The sequence below is a fragment of the Panulirus ornatus genome, chromosome 44 (genome assembly GCF_036320965.1).
Source record: "Panulirus ornatus isolate Po-2019 chromosome 44, ASM3632096v1, whole genome shotgun sequence".
Classification (NCBI taxonomy): Eukaryota; Metazoa; Arthropoda; class Malacostraca; order Decapoda; family Palinuridae; genus Panulirus; species Panulirus ornatus.
The window spans coordinates 16459789-16480995 of NC_092267.1; the positions used below are offsets into that span (position 1 = coordinate 16459789).

The window sequence follows — 21207 nt, forward strand, 5'->3', positions numbered from 1 at the left end:
GAACCACGAGCCCTTAAGTAGATACAGATGCCTGGACCCTGCATCACACTTCAACAAGCCATTGCTTACAGATCCTCCTTCCCCAACAGACAGTATTGACAAAATGTATACACAAGTTAGTGACTCAACCAGGACTAAACAGGTGCCTTTCCAAAACACAATTAAACTCTGCTCCATCAGACATACTCCCATGTATCAGTTATTTTTTTTCATCAGTGTTTTGGACACCACCCATCCCCAGCATTACAAACACCAGTTCAACTCAGCTTGTAATGGAAGACACTAAACACTTACTCCTCAATTGTCCTACAGCATCACGTACAACTATACACACAGTACAACTATACTTATTAACCTGTGGTTCCAGCTTGTGAATTTGATCCGTGTCCTAAGTGATGCTATTGAGTAGATTAAGTTTATGTACATTGAACATGGACATGCATTTTATAGAATGAATTGGAGTGATATGGTATTTGGAGATTAACATGCAGTCATTACGTAGAACCACAGTATGAAGCAGTCAAAGCAAACCATAGTCTCTGAAGCTTGGCTCTGGATGATAGTTTCTTTTTTGGTGTATTATGCGGTACAGCTAGAGATTGGAGGTGAGCAAATGAATCCATTGTGTATTGTTCATGATGCTACCTTGTTCAAGCAAAAAAGGCAGCTAGGTAAAAGAAAAGAATAGGAATATCTGAAGAGCATTGAATGTTAGTCCTATTCAGCATTTACTTACGATAATTTTCTCTCAGGAGTGTTTAGAATTTACTCATTTTGATTATGCATATATGGAAATTTGTTTGTACAGTAAGCAATAGTTTTGTATTGTGCTTGGGTGTGTGTAGTGTACCGAACCCCAGGTGATTAATCGTAAGTTACAGCAGGAAGGTTTTGTAATTGAATTTTGTTTATTTTAGAGTTTTTTATAATGGAGAAGATTTTGAGTGTTTAGTAAGTACAGGTATATAAATTTAACTTGTTTAACTTATGTGCTAAAATATATTGTCATGTTAGCAAAATTCCTGTTGTAGATGAATCACCGACTTCAGGACGTCACCGTGAAAGACGTCGTAGTCGCCAAACAATTTTTGGTGGTTTATTATCTGACACAGATTCAGATTCTGATGATACTAGAAGGCGTAGAAGCACTCATGACAGTTTAGAAGATGAATCACAGAGGAAGGATACTGAGGAAGCTGTTGCCATAGAAATGAAAAGAATCCAGGATCGACCCAAGCCAAAGCATCAGTGGAATTTTGTTGAGCAAATTATCCAGAGGTTTGTTATTGTCACTGACATGCAAAATTTATATATTTTTGGCAATGAATTCTCTAGCAGTATGCAGAAATCAGTGTAAAAGATTGCCTGATTGCAAAGTGATTTTAAAGAAGCATTTTTCATGCTTTCCTTTTAACAGCATACTTTTGGATTGTAAGTGTAGCTCCTTTTAACTCTAAATTGACAGTTGATTGATGATTTTGTAATATTTACTTTTTGTGTCTTATTCTTTACCTTCATAGAGGTTGCTAATTTCATGAACTAGCTTTGTCTTGTTTGTAAGTGAAACCCATCAAAGAGAGTGTGGTTGAAAGGAAAACTGTATTTTCAGCCTTTCCTAGTGTACTGAATGCTTCCTTTCTTTAGCCCCAGCCACAATGGATGTTTGAGATATGTGGCAATGTACTCATTGCAGTTATCTTATTTTTCCATAATCCTATATCTCAGTGATTGTATTATAGGCATACTTTTTCTAATTAGGTTTGAAAAGCTTCAGTGTGACTGGTATAATTAACAGGCATGGTTTCTTACTATGATTTGTATTTTAACCACCAATCAGAGTGTTTTTAGCATGAATAGATGGACTTATCATGATGATAGGCCTGTTTTCCTGGTGCTGCCTCACTGATTCAGGGGGTGGCAGTGCTGTTTCCTGTGGGGCGGGGTGATGCTAGGAATGGATGAAGGCAAGCAAGTATGGATATGTACATGTGTATATATGTATATGTACATGTATGTGTGTGTATATATGCATGTGTTATACGAGTGGATGGGTCTTTGTTTGTTTCCTGGTGCTACCTTGCTGACTCAGGAAACTGCGATCAAGTATAATAGATAAAAGATAAATGAAATGCAAAGTTTTCGCTGTTATGATACCTTCTCCTTCCCCGAACAGCTAAGATATGAATTTCTTTCTTGTTTTTTCTTTTATTCCTCATATAACCTTTCTTTCTTTAAGAGACAGGTCTACTGACACCTGTTGAACCCTGATTGATTTCTTCTTTCTTTCCTTTTACTCGTTTCTTTCACCTAAGATGGCCTTGATTGGGGCATGTATCGCTCCTGCTATGTTGGTCATCTTAAGAAATGAATAAATTTATCTTTTTATGCTTGATTTAATGCAGTACATTGTTAAAGCTGTTGGCATATATCTTGACCCATTTGGACTGTTTTGAATGAAAAGAAATTCAGTCTTCTCATATGAAAAAGTGATTATTATATGGCATTAGGTAAGTAATGATAGTTGTCATGCCATTGCCTCCAGTAGCTATTCACCTGTAATTAGCCTGTAGCACTTAATATCAGTATAACATAATCTCACTTGCCACCAGTCCTTAATCCCATTTGACACACCTCCCATGTTGGTGGCTTTTAGTTTTCTGAACACATACTTTCATTGCAGACATGTTTTTAGAATAGATTAATCAGACAAGGTCGCAATTTCCTAGTTTAGTCTTGTGTTTGGAATATGAAACTGACAAAATAAACATGCTTCTTTCCCTACATGTCAAAGCTTTGGAACTCTCTACCTTCTCAAGTCTTTCCTAATAACTATGACCTGGCACATTTCAAAAGACAGGTTTTTCACTTCCAAAATTCATAAATACTTTCCCTCGTCTCATCATTTCCAGTTTCATAATTCTCTCTATATTTCACGTAAGGCCCCGTCTTGATGTGGGCTTTTGTCCTTACTGGAGGGGAAAAATTGGTCCTGTCACGTTATTTAGTGAGAGGTAGCAACACAAAAGGTAACTGGCTGGTTATACCACCATCTATAAGAAATTTGAAGGAGGCAAGTGACTTCTACTGCTGGTAGCATGAGATTTAAATGCCTCACTCTCTGTTTTATACACGTTTCCTTTTGCCATTGATTTTGTATGTGTCATGCACACATTTGCATTTGATCCACCCTATGTACTTGGGAAGAGTTTTAATACTCAGTGATGGATAGGTAGGTAGATAGATAAAGAGTTTTGATATTGATAATGTGTGAAATCTTTATTAAGATTTTCTTCTTTCTTTATTTTCAGGCAGATAGGTGGGAGAGCCAGGCATCAAACGTCAGTCTTATTTAGTCACCGGTATTATGACTCCCTTCATGTGCCTAAACGTTTAGAGCTCATGTACAAAATGGAGTTCCATCAAGGATGTGTTAATGCACTAAGTTTTAATACATCAGGAACTCGACTTGTTAGTGGCTCAGATGATTATCATATTGCTGTGTGGGACTGGGCGTGGAAGAAAGCTTTAACCACATTCCATAGTGAGCATCGAAACAATGTTTTTCAGGTCAGTATCTTCCCATACAAACTCTTGTTAGCTGTTTTCTTCTTTGATATGTTATGCATATCCAGTTTATGATTATTTATCAACCCCACTTGGAAAAGTTAGTCACACAAAGTTTATGAACTTTTAAAATGAGTTCAGAAAGAAGGGTACAGTTGAACTGTTAGAGCCAGAATAGAATGCAAAAGAAGTGAGACTTGAAAATGAAAGTAGCAGGGGTAAGTGACTCCTTAACATCTTCAAACATATTTATGCAAGCTGAGCTACATATTTTGATGGGTATTGATGCATCAGGTTTTGCCCCATAATTTAAAGTCATATGCTGAGCCTGGGTGGTGGCTGAGGTGGTATTGCTTAATGATTAGTTCACTGTCAGTCATCCTCCAGCCATGGCAATGAAAGCACATTTTTCATGAGTTTACTACAAGGAAGCTAGATTTAGAGGACAAGGCAGGTGATCCTGAATTATTTTATGATCTGTATTAAGATTGCGTGGAGAGTGATTATGTGGATTCTGGCTCTTCCAGTATTGAAAATATACCAAGATAAAGTAGGAGAAGGTATTTTAGCAAAAGTGGAGACAATGTTGCCAGCACCTGCTTGATGTGATCAGCAGTCTGACTGGTTTAGCTGGTAATTTTACAGACTCATAGTTGTGCCATTCAGAAAAGATTATCAATGAATCATACTGATAAGATTTTTTACTATACCTTGACTTCCTTCAGTAATCATGTGTATGGTGGCAACTCCTTTGATACTCAGGCTTTACTTGTGCACTGTTTTAGCGCATAATGTTGAAACACCTAGAAAATTTCTTCACGTTATTAGAGTAAAAGTGATGGATGAAATATTCTGTGTAAGTAATTTTTTTCATTGTTGATTGAATATATTTAAAATTGGAAGGGCTAAACAGAGGCAGTCATCATTTTATGGTCCCGTATAGGACAGGAGCCATTGTCATGTGACAGTTTAACTTTTCCTATCTCTGAATATGTAGCTGACTTATACTATTAGGAGCTTTTAGAAGTCTCTTCCATGTCCAAAAATAATTCTGATCTCTGCAGCACCTGTACAAGGGTGGCCATCAACCTATCAGTTATGTATAAACCATGACCTTGCAGAAAATAGTAGACCATTAGATAACTTGATATGGAGATTATTGGATGAACTAATTGAAGTGAAAAGGAGGAACATGTATGTATCAGTTACTGAGGAAGGTGATGAAGAAAAATTTTGATGAAACTGTGTCTCATTTGCCACTTTTAGGTAGGATCCTATGGAAACATTGCATTAGAGTTGTCCTCTGTCAGTGGCCTGTTGAGAGCGAGGCACAAAAGGCTAAGATCACTATATGCACTCGCTGGCATCTCTCATCTACATGATCAATCCCAAATTTGTGCGAGGCAGTTAATTTTTGCTATGTACTCTTTTATTTTTAGAGGATGCTTTTATGATACAGTACATTTTATGTGGTGTAGTGCTCATAAGTTTTTTCTTGTTGGTTGTACATAAAGTATACAAAATATGGGAATTTGAATTATAGTATTGCCTTACAGAGTAAATTCCTACCTTTGAGTGGAGACACACACATTGTATCATGTGCACGTGATGGACAAGTACGTTTGGCAGAATTATCATCAACAGGTGTGAGGAAGGCAACGAGAAAATTAGCCAAACACCGTGGCCCAGCACACAAGCTAGCAACCCTTCCTACCTCCCCACATGTTGTATTATCTGCTGGTGAAGATGCAGTAGTACTTAATATAGACATTAGACAAGAACAACCAAATAGGTAAGCATGAAGAAAAGATCAAAATGCAGCTTTTATGATGTGTCTCATTATTTGTTATAAAGTAATTTTTTACCATAAAGGAGCTGAGTAGTGTGGTTTATAAAAAGTCTAACTAGGTGTGCTAACTAATGCTTTTGGATAATTAGGATTAAAGATTTACCATTTTGAATGTAGTGCACAGATTACTAGACCATGTTATACAGGCATTTTGCTTGTTTTTGAATGATGATGTACCAGTCCATATACAAACATTGCTACCTCAACATTTTTCAGATCTAGGAACCTCACCTCCATTTCCAAGTTTGTATTTTATGTATGTACTAAGTCCTTTATTGTGTGTTGTATCTCTTGGGGTGAATGATCTCCATCGTATCTTCTGTTATTGAAGTTTGTTAGAATTTTTATATTCTGATAAAAAAGGTTAACTGTGGGCCCTGTTATATGATTATTTAATCTGTATTAAAATTTTATTACAATAGGTTTTTTTTTTTTTTTTTTTTTTTTTTTTTTTTTTTTTTTTTCCAAAAGAAGGAACAGAGAATTGGGCCAGGTGAGGGTATTCCCTCAAGGCCCAGTCCTCTGTTCTTAACACTACCTCGCTAATGCGGGAAATGGCGAATAGTTTGAAAGAAAAGAAAAGGTTTTACATGCAAGATTTTATATGCATGTAATGTATATCTGGTAGGTAATTGTTGGAAGTATATTTCTAGTTCTACCTGCCTGGTGATTGGAAGGGCTAGTGATAGCTGTGTAATGAGCTAGCACTTCTATGGCTGTCAAGCTGAATTCCTTTGACCTATGTAGCTGTCTTTTCTTTATGTCTTACCCACACTTGTACTGATGGCATTCTCTCCACAAACACGCTGTCTCTCCATTTCACACATAATGCTTGACAAAACACGTAACTCACACATTTCATTTCTTCATAACCCTAAATTTTCATGCGTTAGTGCTATGTGCTCTCCCAGCCTTTTGGCAAAATGGTAGGAGCAACAGATAGAAGTAGTAGGTAAGAACATTAGTCAGGAGCAGTAGGTAGAAATTGGTAGCAACAGAAGGTGGAAACATTAGGCATGAGCATTAGGTAGAATTAGTAGGTTGGAACATTGGTAGGTAGTAGTTTGTAGGCAGCCAACAACCAGGGAGTTATATTTCCAATACTACCTGCCTGGGTATCAGGAGGGTTAGTGATAGCTGCATAAAGAGCCAGTACTTAATTGGTTGTCAAACTGCACTCCTCTGACTCAGGTTGCTGCCTTTTCTTTCTGCCTCACCTACACATGGACTGCTGACATTCTATCTAAAAACATACAGAATCTCTCTTCCTGTCACACTTACCACTTGACAACACTTAACTCACACAGCTCATTCTTTATAACTCTAGATTTGCCTTCAGTACTATGTTCTAGCCCTGCTTTTTGACAAAATGGTAGGAGCAAAGAATAGAAGTAGTAGGTAGGACTATTAGGTTGAAACATTGGGTAGGAGCCTCTGCAAACACTGCGCTGGAGTTGCCCTCTGCTAGTGGTCTGTTAAGGGTGAGGCATTAGAGGCTAAGAAGCAGCACTGGAGTTCACTAGTTATGGAGACTCTGTTACTGTGGCCACCCCCTTGAGGGAGTTCCTAAAGGGAATAGGCATCAGAATATTAGATAGACACATTAGGTAGAAGCAGTTGGTAGGAATATTTTGGTAGGAGCCTCTGGAAACACCATACTAGAGTTGCCCTCTACCAGTGGCCTGTTAAGGGTGAGGCATAAAGGCTAAGAAGTGGCACTGAAGTTCACCAGTTATGGAGACCCTTTTGTGATGGCCACCTTATTAAGGGGAGTTCCTTTAGGAAATGGGTGTCAGAAATATAGAATGTATATCACAATTTATGAAAAACAGTTACTGCTCTGGAGTCAAAGAAATGCTTCGGTTGAATTATACAAAATTCAAGTAATTTGGCGGGTATTGCTTGATGTGATCCTTCCCGCATTTTAGTGTTTTTCACTAGTTACTCTTGTTTATTATTGCTGTCCATGGGGATGAAAAAGGGAAGTGAAAATTTAGCACTTAAAGAAAAAGAAATTGTCTGATGGAAAATAACAGAATACATGTTTATAACACACAGCAGTATAAGTATTGGAAGTACTGGAGTTGATGTAAAAGAATAATTCAATTACATAGTCCATTATACAATCTACAAATGAATTTATCTCTGCAGATTGGTCTTGTGGAAATAAAAATGAACCGTAGACCCCTTTTCTTTCAGTACATTTGGTAAGCACGAATGCGAGATGCATTTTTCAGTAAGTTTGGTAGCTGGTATGTGATTATTCTCAAAGTAGAAAATAAACAGGATGCTTTTATCACTGCTTGAAAACAGTATACTGTTCTGCAATGTATACTCTGTTTTACATGCATTGAGAAATATGTATAAGAGAGTGGGGCTACCAACATGAGCATTTGTTAAAATCCTTTGTCTGTTGTTATGTTGTCTAAGACAAATGATGGGATGAGTGTTTTTTGGGTGTCTTAACATAATAGTTTTGCATTAAGGTTGTTCATTTTTCTATTACCATGGTATGGATCAGATGTATGAGAAAGTTTTGCAGAAATGGGTTCCTTAACCTCTGTCCCATAGGCTGGCAAATGGAAGGGCGACCCTGTGCCTAACCTGCTGTGCTTAAGCATGTGAATGAGTTTAGGGATATTTCTGATGGGAAATTGTAAGAACACTTTCTAATCCTAATCTCCAGTCTGTAGTATTAAACCTCAGCAATGTCGGTAATAACATACAATAATTCCAATCAGGTTGTGTACGGTATTGTTGATTTACAATATAGTACAAAATTTGCAATTTTGCTACATCAGATTATTACCTGAAGGACCAAATGATGGATGATATTCTTGAACAAGCTGTACATCAGTATCGTAGCCAGATGAAAACCTCAGATGTGTTTTCATATATCTTTTTGGCATTGCTTATTAGGTGGTGCGGATTATCATAGTGCAGATTAAAGCAGTTCCATAAAGAAGTGCAGGGTTTGCTGGTTACCTCTCCTCTGTGAAAGATGAACCTTTTGTCTTCACTCTCAACATCCCCAAAGTATTTGACAGGTTGCAGCATGTTTTTGCTTTATGAACTTTCTTCCCTTTTTTGATTCTCTGTTTTTTAATGCATTGCTTCCTCTGAAGCTGATCTATTTGATGGAATGACCTCTATCAATAGAGGACCTCCTTTATTGATAGTGGTGTCCCATAGGGTTCTGTCTTACCACTACTCTCTTTCTTTATTTTGTTTTTATGCGGATCATTCCACTTTACGTGCTTCAGCTTATTTCTCTCCCCTTTCCTCACTCTGGTGCTCATTATCTTTTTTATACTTAACACATCTTTCTTTATTTGGAGCTATGCAGCATCTCTGAATGGGAAAGCAGAAACCTCAAGCAACAGTGCTATCCTCAATACTCATATGTTACTATGACATGTGACATTGACAAAAATGTAAAGGAAATAGTAGTAAGCTGTTTAACAGTGGACACCAGAGTAAACAAAATGATAAGCACAGAAGAGAATAGAGACAGTGCAAGAACTAAACATAATGAACAAATGAGCAAAGAAGAATCAGATAGAGAAAAAATTGAAAAAGTAAGTCATGGCATAATGGTAACAAGTGGAAAAGAGAAAAAAATGAAAAAGTAAGTTATAGAAGTCATGGCATAATGGTTACAAATGGAAAAGAAATCTTTGAGGAAATAAGTAATGGTAATTGTAAAGCTTTGAATATGAAGAATACATTGATGAAAAAGCATTGTGTGGTAATGAGAACATTCCCCACAAGAGATATATCACTGATGATGAAGCTATTCAGTACATATATTAAATGCAAAGTTGAATTTTTGTGTATTTCGCAATCCCATTTTGACAAGAACTAACAAGCAGAAAAGTAGTTCATTAGTTGAATTGAGGGATTGGAGCATTTTTTATATCATGAGAGTTAGATAAAAGTACTTGAAAAGAATGGTCAGGAAAGAAAAAAAGAAGGCTTTTTCATACTTGATCGCCATGTCCCCATTTTAGATGAAGAAAGGCCACATCCACTTACATCCATACACGAGTTGTCATGTGTGATGTATGGTTAACCCTGGATGTTTCACATGCCCTGGTTCAGCCCTCTCTTCCTACTTGTACACAAGCATTACACCCACGATGAAAACTTCCCACTGCTTTTAGCAGCTTACCTCCCACACTTCATATTCTTAAGGCCTTCCACAATGCATCTCTATCAACCCTCTTATATGCCTTTTCCAGGTCCATGAATGCGACATACAAATCCATCTGTTTTTCTAAGTAATTTTCTCAAGCAAACACTTGATCCACACATCCTCTACTACTTCTGAAACCACACTGCTCCTCCCCAATCTAATGTTCTCTACATGCCTTCACCCTCTCAATCAGTATCCTCCCTTACAACTTACGTATAAACAACAGCAGTAACTGGGACACTAGAAGGCTAATGTGTAGCAGCGGTGAGTCAGTGATAGCTTAAAAAAGTACTGAGTGCTATTGAATTTATCTTGTCAAGTTGAATAATTTTTTTTCAGATGACCCAGTCGTGGGCCAATCAGGCCTCCTGTTGTCTTTCTCATGTAAACTCATAAACTTATACCTCTGTAGTGTAAATGCTCACCTTTATCCCCTTTGCCTTTATACAGTGGCACTATACATGATTCCACCAATCCTCAGGCACTTCACCATGATCCCATATATACATTGAATATCCTTCCCAAGATATGGAACAATTTACTAATTAAAGCTACTATAGATATGCTTAGAAATAGACGATGAATACTTCACTTTAAGGTCATGACTTACATTATATTCACTTCCTTGATCACAATGATGTGCAGGTTATTCTCTTTGAATTATCTGTTTGTCTTCTAAATTATCTGTTTGTCTTCTAACTTTTACCACACTAATCTTTTAAGTTTCCAGTCTATTCCACTATCACAAAGAGCCTTGAAAGAACTCGATGGTCTGTTGCACAAAAAATTCCCTTGCATTCTTTTATATGCAAGGGAGGCATGTAAGGACAGGGATAAGTGGACAATTTTGCCCTGGTTTTCCCCTTGATGGGAGTTCCTGGAGGGAATGGGCATCAGAGACATAGATAGGATGGGAAATCAGTATTGTTAATCAGGAAAGGTATGCAGTAAGCATATCGGTACTGAGTGATAGGAAGGTAGGTATATCCAGCTTTTGTCTATAGTTGGTCCATTTCTGTACTTGTTAATGGATCATCTCCTTTCCTTATCAACAATCACATTTCTTGGGGAACTGTATGATACTTCAAAATCATTCACATATTTCAAATTCACTTCATCATCTTTTTATCATTCTGTCTCCTCATTCTCTTACAGAGGTTATTCCCGAATTTTACACCATCTTTCATGGCCCAGTAATTTTCATCACTCCTTGATAAACATACTGATATATATTTTTTTATATCACACACTTACATTTTCTCCCATGACTTGGCTGCTTGTGTGTCTTTGCCATTACCTAGATCATACAAGCCACTGCATCAGATACTCTGATTACTTTAGGGTTATCAGAAACTGTAGTAATGGAACTCTTTACCTTCTTGATTTTTTTTTTTTTTTGTGACAGCTATGATCTGCTGTTTTTTTAAAAGGCAAGCTCTTGCCTATGACTCTTTTTTTCATTTTTTGTTTTTCTCTTTCTTTTGCTGTTTTTATGTTTCATGCTAGGCCTGTCTTCAGTGGAAAAGGCAGTCCATGAGCAGAGCCTTTAGAATAAAAAAAAATACTGTAACTCTGAAATATGTGGCCGAGAACACATGGGTGTTGTGTTATCATCCTGTCTGGTTACATTTAGGTTAAGCTTGCATGCAAACTTTCAACATTATTTTAAGCAGGTCCAAATTATCCTTTTTAATCCTTGAAAGAATCAGAATGAATTTATTCATTGATGAAAATGGTTTAAGTAAGGGGAAAGCCTAGGACCTGGCTATTTTAAGAAGACTCATAGAAGGAAAAAACATAGTAAATCTTTATCATTTAATAAGTTTGGCAGACTTTTTAGTTGCTTGATCACTCTATCAGCACTGTTTACTAAGAGATGTGTGTCTATTGTAGGTCTTTGCATCATATGGTCCATCCTAGATCAGAAATATTGATACATTGTAATCGTTGTATTGCAAAAAAGTATTGACTGTCATTTCAAATGCATAATTTGAATATATATTTCAGGGTTGCTTTGGTGAAGGATGTGTCTGGTAGTCGTATCTCGCTGTACAGCATACATGCACACCCAATTAATGAGAATCAATTTTGTGTCAGTGGCCATGACCAGTATGTGCGAGTATATGATCGACGCTGTGGTGGCACCTTCCCTGTTTTAAAGTATTGCCCTCGTCATCTGGTAATTACTTATAGGATTGAAACGTGTTTTACCATAATTTTTAGATATTAGTTCCATACCTAGTATTTTATTTGTATTTAGGATCTACAGAATACTCAGGCACAAACTTCAGTGGTATGTAATATTGTTGATATTGCAGGGTAAGTGTCTGTTACATTGTCTTTAAAGGTATATTACTGTATAGTACTGATAACATAGTTCAGTTAAGGTGCTGCATTTATCATATGTTAATTACCTCTGAAGTTTGGACTATAGTTATTCTACTTACAACTTTCTTGCACTGAAGTATTGCCCTTGTTACATGAAAAGAGTAGCTGTCCATTCCTTTTCTATTTTGATGATGGGAATTATTATTCTCAGTTCTAGAAAACTGAATGATTTTGTATAATCTCATGTATGACAAAGTTATTCAGTCTTTAGGGGTGAAACAGAAGGGTGAGGCATTGCCCAATTCCATCAGGGCAAAAGTAGTTTTTTTTTTTTTTAATCAAACAAACACTTGAGGTGTGCTGAGGTTTTGGTTTTTCGGTCAGTATGAAAGCCCTGCTGCCTCTGTGAAACACTGTGCTGGAGTTGCAACTGCCAGTGGCACATCAAGGGTGAGGCACTAAAGGCTAAGCAGCTGCACTTAAGAGTCCTCTAGTTATGCTGGGGAGTAAAAGGGACGAGCGATTGAGGGCGATGCACTGAATGTTAATGGGATAACTGTCGAGAATAAAAAGAGGGAGCATGTGGAGAAGTTTAAAAGTTATAGTTTGGATGTGCTAGGGATTGGGAAAACCAATATCCTTGGGCCGGATGTATGGAGTGAAAATGGAAATGATGAATGCAAATTGTGGGAGGGCATGAAAGGAGGAGTGGTATGGATGGGAACTGATAGAATTTATCAGGGAAGAGGGAAAGAAGGATGTGCCATTGTTCTATCACTGAAAGTATGGGAGGGTGTTAAAGATCAGGATAGATTTGTTCAAGAATAGTGTAGGCAAAAGAAAAATCAGGAATTGTTAAGTATGCATGGGCATGAGTCTATGCACCTGTTGATATGAAAATTAGGTGAAGTAAGGATGAAATGAAGGTTTCTGGAGAAATTTGAGTGGGTGTTTAAAATGGTTTAGAGGGAGAAAGGTGTTCATAATGGATGATATGAATGCAAAGGTGGGATGTGATGAAACTGGTATGATAGTTGCTGAATGGGGAGTGCCTGGAGTAAATGAGAATGGAAGTTATCGTGCGGATCTCTTTGCTGAGAAAGGTTTATTTCCGTGTTTACACCTTTTTGGGGCACAAGATGATCCACTGGCATATGTGGATGAGAAATGATGGAAGAGAACAACAGTAGGATTTGATAGACTATATGGTAGTGGATGACAGTTTGAGAAAGGTTGTGCTGGATGTTAGAGTTGTGTGTGGCTTCTTTAGAGAGTGATCATCTTATAGTTCTTCTAGGGCTGAGGATCACAGAGAAATGGAAGTATGATGGAAAGAAGAATGAAGAGGTAAAAGTTTTGGTTAGTGGGAAGATGTATCAGAAAGAATGCAAGGAGTATGAAAGAAGGGTGACAAGAGTTAAAATGAAAGTGCAGGAAATGGTGGGATGTAGTCCCTTGTGAATGAGGTGCTTCAAATGTTTAGAGAAAGACTTTTAAAGGTTGTAGAATTATTTGTTGAATACAAGGATGTGAGGAAAAGGAATAAAAGGGGAAATGCATAGTGAAGAGATGAGTTTATAAATGCTGTATAAGAAAAGGCATATGGTAGATTGCTTGAAAGGAATGTATCAGTGGAAGTTCAGCAAAGGAATAAGGAAGAATGTAAGATGCATAAGTGGAATGATAAGAAGCTGATAGAGGAAAGCAAAAAAAAGAGTAGATGAAGATTTTGGAAGTTGAGTGAAAAGTTTAGGGAAAATGAGAAATTTTGCTGGAAGGAGGTGAAATAGGAAAGAGGCATCTCAATTTACTCGATCATGTGCTTTTTCCAGATCCATAAACACCACATACATATCCATCTGTGTCTCTAAGTGTTTCTTCTACACATTCTTTAAAACAAACACCTGATCCACGCATCCTTAATCACTTCAGAAACCACACTGTTCTTTCTCAGTTTGATGCACTCTTCGTGCCCTCACCCTTTCAGTCACTACTCTCCCATACACCTTACTAGATACACTCAACATACTTACATCTCTGTAGTTTGAACTCTTATCTTTATACCCCTTACCTTTATATATTGGCTTTATACATGCATTTTGCCAGTAATCAGGCACCTCGCCATGATCTATTGATACATACAGTGAAAATCCTAATTAACCAGTCAACATCTCAGTCACCCCCCCTTTTTAAAGAAATTCAACTGTAGTATCATCCTCACCAGCCACCTTGCCACATTTCATCATGTGTAAGGCTTTCACCACCTTCTCTTTCCTTACCAAACCACTCTCCTCAACTCTCATGTAATGTACTACCCTGACCCAAACACCCTACATCAGCCATGTGTGTGTGTGTGTGTGTGTGTAAGTAAACACTTGATTGCCAGGGCATAAGAAGCAGGAGGGGGAATCCACAGAAAGGTTTGTGGGGCCTGGTTGTGGATAGGGGCTGTGGTTTTGATGCATCTCACATGACAGCAAGAGAATGTAATTAAGCAAAAGAGGTCTATCTTTTTCTGTTTGCCGCATTACTTTGCTAATGTGGGAAACAATTAACAAGTATAAAAGACAGAAAGAAAGCCAAAAGTTGTTTCAGATATCATTGGGGTTTATTTTATTTCACTGTAGTGACTTGTTGTTTGTTTCGACCCATACAAAATATCATTAGGTGTACAGCCCATAAAGCTTATACCCTGATCAAATAGCTTTTTGTAAGAAGTATAAACTGTTCTGATTAACTTTGGTAGATAAGTACTCATTTTGAAAGATAATTATAGTTAAGACATATTTAAGTTGGTTAGTCAGTTTATTAATCATACTATTTGCTTTCAGTATGAGGCTTTACCAACACCAACAGTGACTTGTGCAGTATACAGTGGTAATGGTGATTCCATATTGGCATCTTACAATGATGATGATATTTACTTATTCGACACATCCTTGTCAGAGGCTGCTGATGCTGTCCATAGATACTCCGGCCACCGCAACAATGCTACAGGTATATTGTTTTGTCTATTTTATTTTTCCTGATGTAAGGAACTTATCAGTTTGTGTCCATTACCATGTGCTTCCTTGTCTGTCAGCAAGATATGGCTGATTTCATCTTTGTAAAGAAAGTAACTCATGGTGTTACTTCATGATCTGAAGGCAGTGGTACATGGAGCCTGACGTGGTTTTGATGATCAGTGAGATCTCCCCATTTTTTTATTCAAATTTTTTCATATGAGTCATTTCATTTTATCTTACCTTGGATGGGTGGAAGACTAATTTTAACCTTCCTACTCTGGGGAGAAAATAAAACATCTTCATTCATTAAATTTTCTCTTTCTTTGGTATTGTGTACATATGTAAACATTTCAGGTTCTTCAGTTTCTCTGGTTACTGAAGTATCTTGTAATTGCTGCAGTTTTTCCATAGTTATGTTAAGATCTTAAGTTCTTGTGGTAGTTTATGGATATCCTTGTGTGTATCTCAGTTATTAAGTCTATTTCCATTTCCTAGAGTGAATTAGGTGGCTTCGGGTTGCATTTTTTAGGGGAATTATTTACAAAAGTAGGTTTCATTCTGACTAACATTAAGTTGCTGTTTTGATTTATGCTTATGCAGTGAGTTTTTTGTCACCCATATATTACTCTCCTTTTCTTGATTACAGTTAAGGGTGTAAATTTCTTTGGACCTGGTAGTCAGTATGTGATATCTGGCTCCGACTGTGGCAATATATTCTTCTGGCACCGGGAAACTGAAGCCATTGTCCAGTGTATGCCTGGAGATGAAAATGGAGTGGTAAGTTAAGATATCTGCAGATGAAGTCTGTCAGAATTAGTCTGTTTATTCAATGGATATTCTGGTAAAACAGGGTATAACTACATAATGGTCATGCTGTTACTGAGGGATATGTATCTTTTTGTTATTATTTGAAAACATCTAGCCATGTTGACATCATACCTCCATGGATGTCGTGGTAAGGGAGGTGTATGCAAGTGAGAGGCAGGTTTACAGCACACAAAGGGTGTGTGTGTGTGTGTGTGTGTCTGTGTGTGTGTGTGGAGGGGAGGCATGGGAGTGAAAGAGGTTTTGGGATATTAGACCCTTAATATTCAGTGTGATTAGAGTTGTGTATGCGAAACAGTTGATTGGATTGAAGTGATATACAGGGGTTGATGTGCTATCTTTGTACTAAACCAAGGCATCTGCTACCTTGCTGAGGCAGGATGGACAACTCTTTAAAAAACGAGAAAATTTAGAACAAATGAAAATTATTTATGTGTTCTGCCTTGTGCTATATAATATTCATTTTCACATTACATTGTTCATACTTGTTTTTAGGTGAATGTCTTGGAACCTCACCCTCACATCCCAGTACTAGCAACAAGTGGCCTTGATGATGATATAAAGATCTGGATTCCAACTTGTGAAGAGGATCCTGACTTAGCAAATTTAGAACAGGTAAGAGGCCTAGAAGGCTGTAGTTTCTTGATAATGTCTTTCCATGGTAAGAAATTATGTGGTTTACTACTTTCCCTAAAACCATGCTGTCTCATTTCAGAAATTTCTCCTGCATAGAAAGTCATTTATTTGCTTTGTGATAAATTTTTTGCTGAAATGCACACACTAAAAGAACAAGACCCATAGTAAACTCATGGTCCAGAAGAAATTTCATGTTCTATGCTAAAGATTTGTGCAGATATCCTAGGTGTCCAAGATGTCCCTGGAGAGAAGCATAGCACCAATGAATGGAAAAGGGCAAACATCACACAGGGGTCCCCAACTTACAAGCATCTGACCTGCAAACACTTGTACTTATGAACGAGCTCCAATAACCAATATTTATTTCCTAATCTGTTAGGAACATCAGGCAGGAGCATCATATAGAAGTAGTCTGTAGGAGCATTAGGTAGGAGCCTCTGTAAACACTGCACTAGACTTGCCCTCTGCCAGTGGCCTGTTGAGGGTGAGGCACTAAAGGCTAAGAAGGGGCAGTGGCATTCGTTGGTTATTGCGACTCTTTTGCTGTGGCCACCTCCTTGAGGTAGTTACAGTTGGGAATAGGCATCAGAAATATAGGGATATGGAGGAACTGCAGAGCCACCCAATGTGCATCTTTTTCATTGAGTGTTGCTTGGTATGATGATGTATATTTACTTCAGAATACAGTATCTAATACATAATGTATTTCTTTATATTTTCCAACTTACAAACAATTCAACTTATGAACAGAGTCTGGAATATAACCCATTCGTAAGTCAGAAACCCCCCCCCCCATATGTGTATATAAGAAAGGAGACTGGAACAGGTGTTGAGCTACAGACTGATCTGCTTATAAGTGTGGTGTGTGAGATGGCATTAGGGAAAGGAGGACATGTTTACTTGACCTCTTACAGTTCTACAAGAGAGTAAGCTCAGTCCTGGACAGAAGGGAAGGCTGGGTGGATTGTCAGTATCTGCCAGGAAGCATTTAATGCTTTTTTTTATGGTCAGGTTCGGTTTTGGGACCATTCCTCTTCTTAACCTGTATGAATAATTTGCCTGAAGGTATGAAATTCTAACTGAATATGTTTGCAGGTGATGCAAAGGTCATGAGGAACGTGAAAAGTAAGGAGGATTGCATGAGCTTACAAGGGTACCTAGACAAGCCCCAAAGTTGATCTGAAGCATGGTTAAATTAGCCTGAGCAAATGTAAAGCAATAAGGATGGAACAAAGTTAAAGATGGCCTCAATATGATTATTACCGTGGAGGAAATAAGCTTCATGATTCTGTGGGAGGACTGAGGAGTAGGCATCATCCCTAACCTATCACCAGAATCCCAAATGAGAACAGGTAAAGAGACAAACTGTCTGCCAGTAAATATCAGAATCAGGTATTCATATCCTAATTAAGCCAAACTAGAATTTGCTTCTCAGGTTTGGTCATTGCACCTTAAGAAGCACAAAGAGGGAAGTTCCAGAGTAGGGCAACAAAGATGGTACCAGAATAAAGAGAGCTAAGCTATTCAGAAAGGCTGGAGACTTTAAATTTACCCACCTTGAAAGAGAGAAGACTGAGGGGTGACCTGATTGCAACCTTTAAGTTTTGAAAAGAGATTGTCAGAGTAATGAGGGGACATAACATGAAATTACAAGGAAAGATTGACCAAGAGGATATATGTGTCGGAGGTGGAGGGAACGAGGAGAAGAGGGAGACCAAATTGGAGGTGGAAAGATGGAGTGAAAAAGATTTTGTGTGATCGGGGCCTGAACATGCAGGAGGGTGAAAGGAGGGCAAGGAATAGAGTGAATTGGAGCGATGTGGTATACCGGGGTTGACGTGCTGTCAGTGGATTGAATCAAGGCATGTGAAGCGTCTGGGGTAAACCATGGAAAGCTGTGTAGGTATGTATATTTGCGTGTGTGGACGTATGTATATACATGTGTATGGGGGGGGGTTGGGCCATTTCTTTCGTCTGTTTCCTTGCGCTACCTCGCAAACGCAGGAGACAGCGACAAAGTATAATAAATAATAAAAAAAAAAAATAATTAAGGAAGTAAAGAATTACATTTATTGTGTAAGGGTAGTGGATGAATGGAACAAATTGAGTGAAGACCACGTTAATGCAGTCAGTATACACCAATTTAGAATTGGTATGACAGGGCGAGGCATGGGCTATGGATAGAGTTGTGCGCAGGAGGATGGATGTGCTGGAAATGAGATGTTTGAGGACAATGTGTGGTGTGAGGTGGTTTGATCGAGTAAGTAACGTAAGGGTAAGAGAGATGTGTGGAAATAAAAAGAGCGTGGTTGAGAGAGCAGAAGAGGGTGTTTTGAAATGGTTTGGGCACATGGAGAGAATGAGTGAGGAAAGATTGACCAAGAGGATATATGTGTCGGAGGTGGAGGGAACGAGGAGAAGAGGGAGACCAAATTGGAGGTGGAAAGATGGAGTGAAAAAGATTTTGTGTGATCGGGGCCTGAACATGCAGGAGGGTGAAAGGAGGGCAAGGAATAGAGTGAATTGGAGTGATGTGGTATACAGGGGTTGACGTGCTGTCAGTGGAGTGAATCAAGGCATGTGAAGCGTCTGGGGTAAACCATGGAAAGCTGTGTAGGTATGTATATTTGCGTGTGTGGACGTGTGTATGTACATGTGTATGGGGGGGGGGTTGGGCCATTTCTTTCGTCTGTTTCCTTGCGCTACCTCGCATACGCGGGAGACAGCGACAAAGTATAAAAAAAAAAAAAAAAAAAAAAAAAAAAAAATGACAGGAGAGAGTGTGCAAGAGAAGGGGTCCTGTGAATGTAAAACTCCCTCCCCTTACAGAACAAAATGGGATAAAGAAATGGGGAATTACACTTGCATGCACACTGCCAGAGTGATTTTACCTGGTCTCAAAAGCTAATGTCCTTCAAAATGATTGTTCTGGCTTATCTTTTGGGCTTTTTCGTCTTCAAGAAGAAAAGTTACAAAGAAGAGCATATTGTCTTGAAGTTTTTTCAGTAACCTGGACAAGTTTTATTAAATTCATAGCCAAAACTTTACATAGCCAGAAATAGATTGAAACTTTAAGGTTAGCACTCACTGTATCCTAGGGGACTAGGCTTAGGACCACATGAATGCTACAGTTTCCTTGCAGTCTATAGCTTTGTGTCTTAATGTCATGTAAAGCAACTTTAGGGCAAGGTCATTTTTTTTTTTTTTTTTACAGCCCAGGGCAACTTCTCACATACTTAGTCTTGGATACCAGTGTAGAGAACCTCTGATGACCCATCTCCGCCTCTCAGACTGTTACAGTTGTAGAAAAAGATTCTGTTTCTGGCCGTCCAAAGGGTTTTATTCTTCCAAATCTCTTATTTCCTTGGAGTATTCTATGTTTGGGCAGGTCCTGTTAAGATCAGGCTTCCTGTTATGGGAGATGTGAATGGAGAAGGAGGCTTTAGTCTTCCTCAAACCTTTCTTTGAAAAAAAAGAAAAAGAAATGTTTCTTTGGGACTCATCTTCAAACTTCATCAAAATGCTTGGGATGTACTCTGAGTCATTTTGGGAATTCATCCTTCAAGAGAGGTAGGTTTTAGTGTCTCCCTGATGACATTTCCTCCACCTTTAGTTTATCTTATCTGCAGTTTTTCCTCAAATCATTCCTCCTGCGTGTGGGTGTACTTTCTCACAGGACAGATTACGGAAACAAGAAATGTATGTTTTAGAATTTGAAAACCTCTTTTTTTATTCTTTTTTTTAAGGCTCCAGTCACTGACAAAAGTCCACATCAAGGCCAGGCCATAATTGAAATATAGAGAAATATGAAATGGAAAAAGAAAAGACGGGGAAAATATTTACAAACTTTGGAGGAAGTGAAAGACCTGTCTTTTGAAATGTGCCAGATCATAGTTATTGGGAAAAACAATGAGATGGTAGGGAGTTCCGAAGCTTTAACATGTAGGGAAAGAAGCAGATATCAAAATGGCCCACCCTTGAGTTGTTGACAGGTACATAATAATCTTGTGATGCAGCAGATTGCCAAGTATTGCATGGTCTATCTAGTGGTGTGGGCACATAAGCAGCCAGCTCTTTGAATCAGAAACTATAGTAATACCTATGGAAGAGGGAAAGTGAACCAAAATTGTGGCATAGGGCAAGGGGGTCAAATTTGGAAGTGAGCCTGGGACAGTTTATAAGTTGTATCGCTTTCAACTTAGCTCTTTCAAGTAGCCATATAGAACCACCTTGAATGTTAGAGCAGTACCCCATGAAAGGACAAATCAATCCTTTGTATAAATGGAGCAGCTGTTCCAAAGAGAAGTTTCAACAAATAAACAGGACAGTTTTTTAGAGGCAGACTTAGCTATTCCTATAATGTGGGGTTTCCAATAAAGAGTGGATGTTACAGTAATACCAAGTATTTTCATTAAGTCAAGAGGTGGAATTACGGAACTGTCAAAGTAAAGATAAGAGTTGTGAGGAGTTTTCGAAAGAGGGATGGGTAGAAGTTGGATCTTAGAGACATTAAACGTATTGTGCACCCCACTGAGATATCCTGTCTAAGTATATTAAGAAAGCTGTGTCAAGATGAGGTGCAGATTGAGTGAGAGAGGAGGGAGCAGAATTGAAGGATGTGGATGAATTGCAGTGTTGAGTTGTCAGTGTTTGTATGCATTGGATTATTTGTAGAGGAGGGAAATCATTGAAAAAAAGGAAAAAAGTGTAGGGGATAGAACAGAACCTTGAGGGATACCACTGTTGATGGAGAAAAAGGGGAGGTTGATCCATCAACAACCGCAGATAGATCAACTGAAGAGGAA

General features: G+C 38.2%; 1 protein-coding gene across 3 annotated transcripts in view; it reads left to right on the top strand.

Annotated features, from left to right (window-relative positions):
* Positions 1-21207, top strand: part of LOC139762784 (DDB1- and CUL4-associated factor 8-like) — a 55571-nt gene that overhangs the window by 16488 nt on the left and 17876 nt on the right. For all 3 annotated transcript variants that reach the window (XM_071687935.1, XM_071687937.1, XM_071687934.1), the window contains exons 3-9: positions 1032-1278; positions 3309-3567; positions 5121-5356; positions 11616-11787; positions 14768-14933; positions 15588-15718; positions 16262-16381. In XM_071687935.1, the coding sequence (XP_071544036.1) occupies positions 1032-1278; positions 3309-3567; positions 5121-5356; positions 11616-11787; positions 14768-14933; positions 15588-15718; positions 16262-16381 (1331 nt within the window). The remainder of the gene's footprint in view (positions 1-1031; positions 1279-3308; positions 3568-5120; positions 5357-11615; positions 11788-14767; positions 14934-15587; positions 15719-16261; positions 16382-21207) is intronic.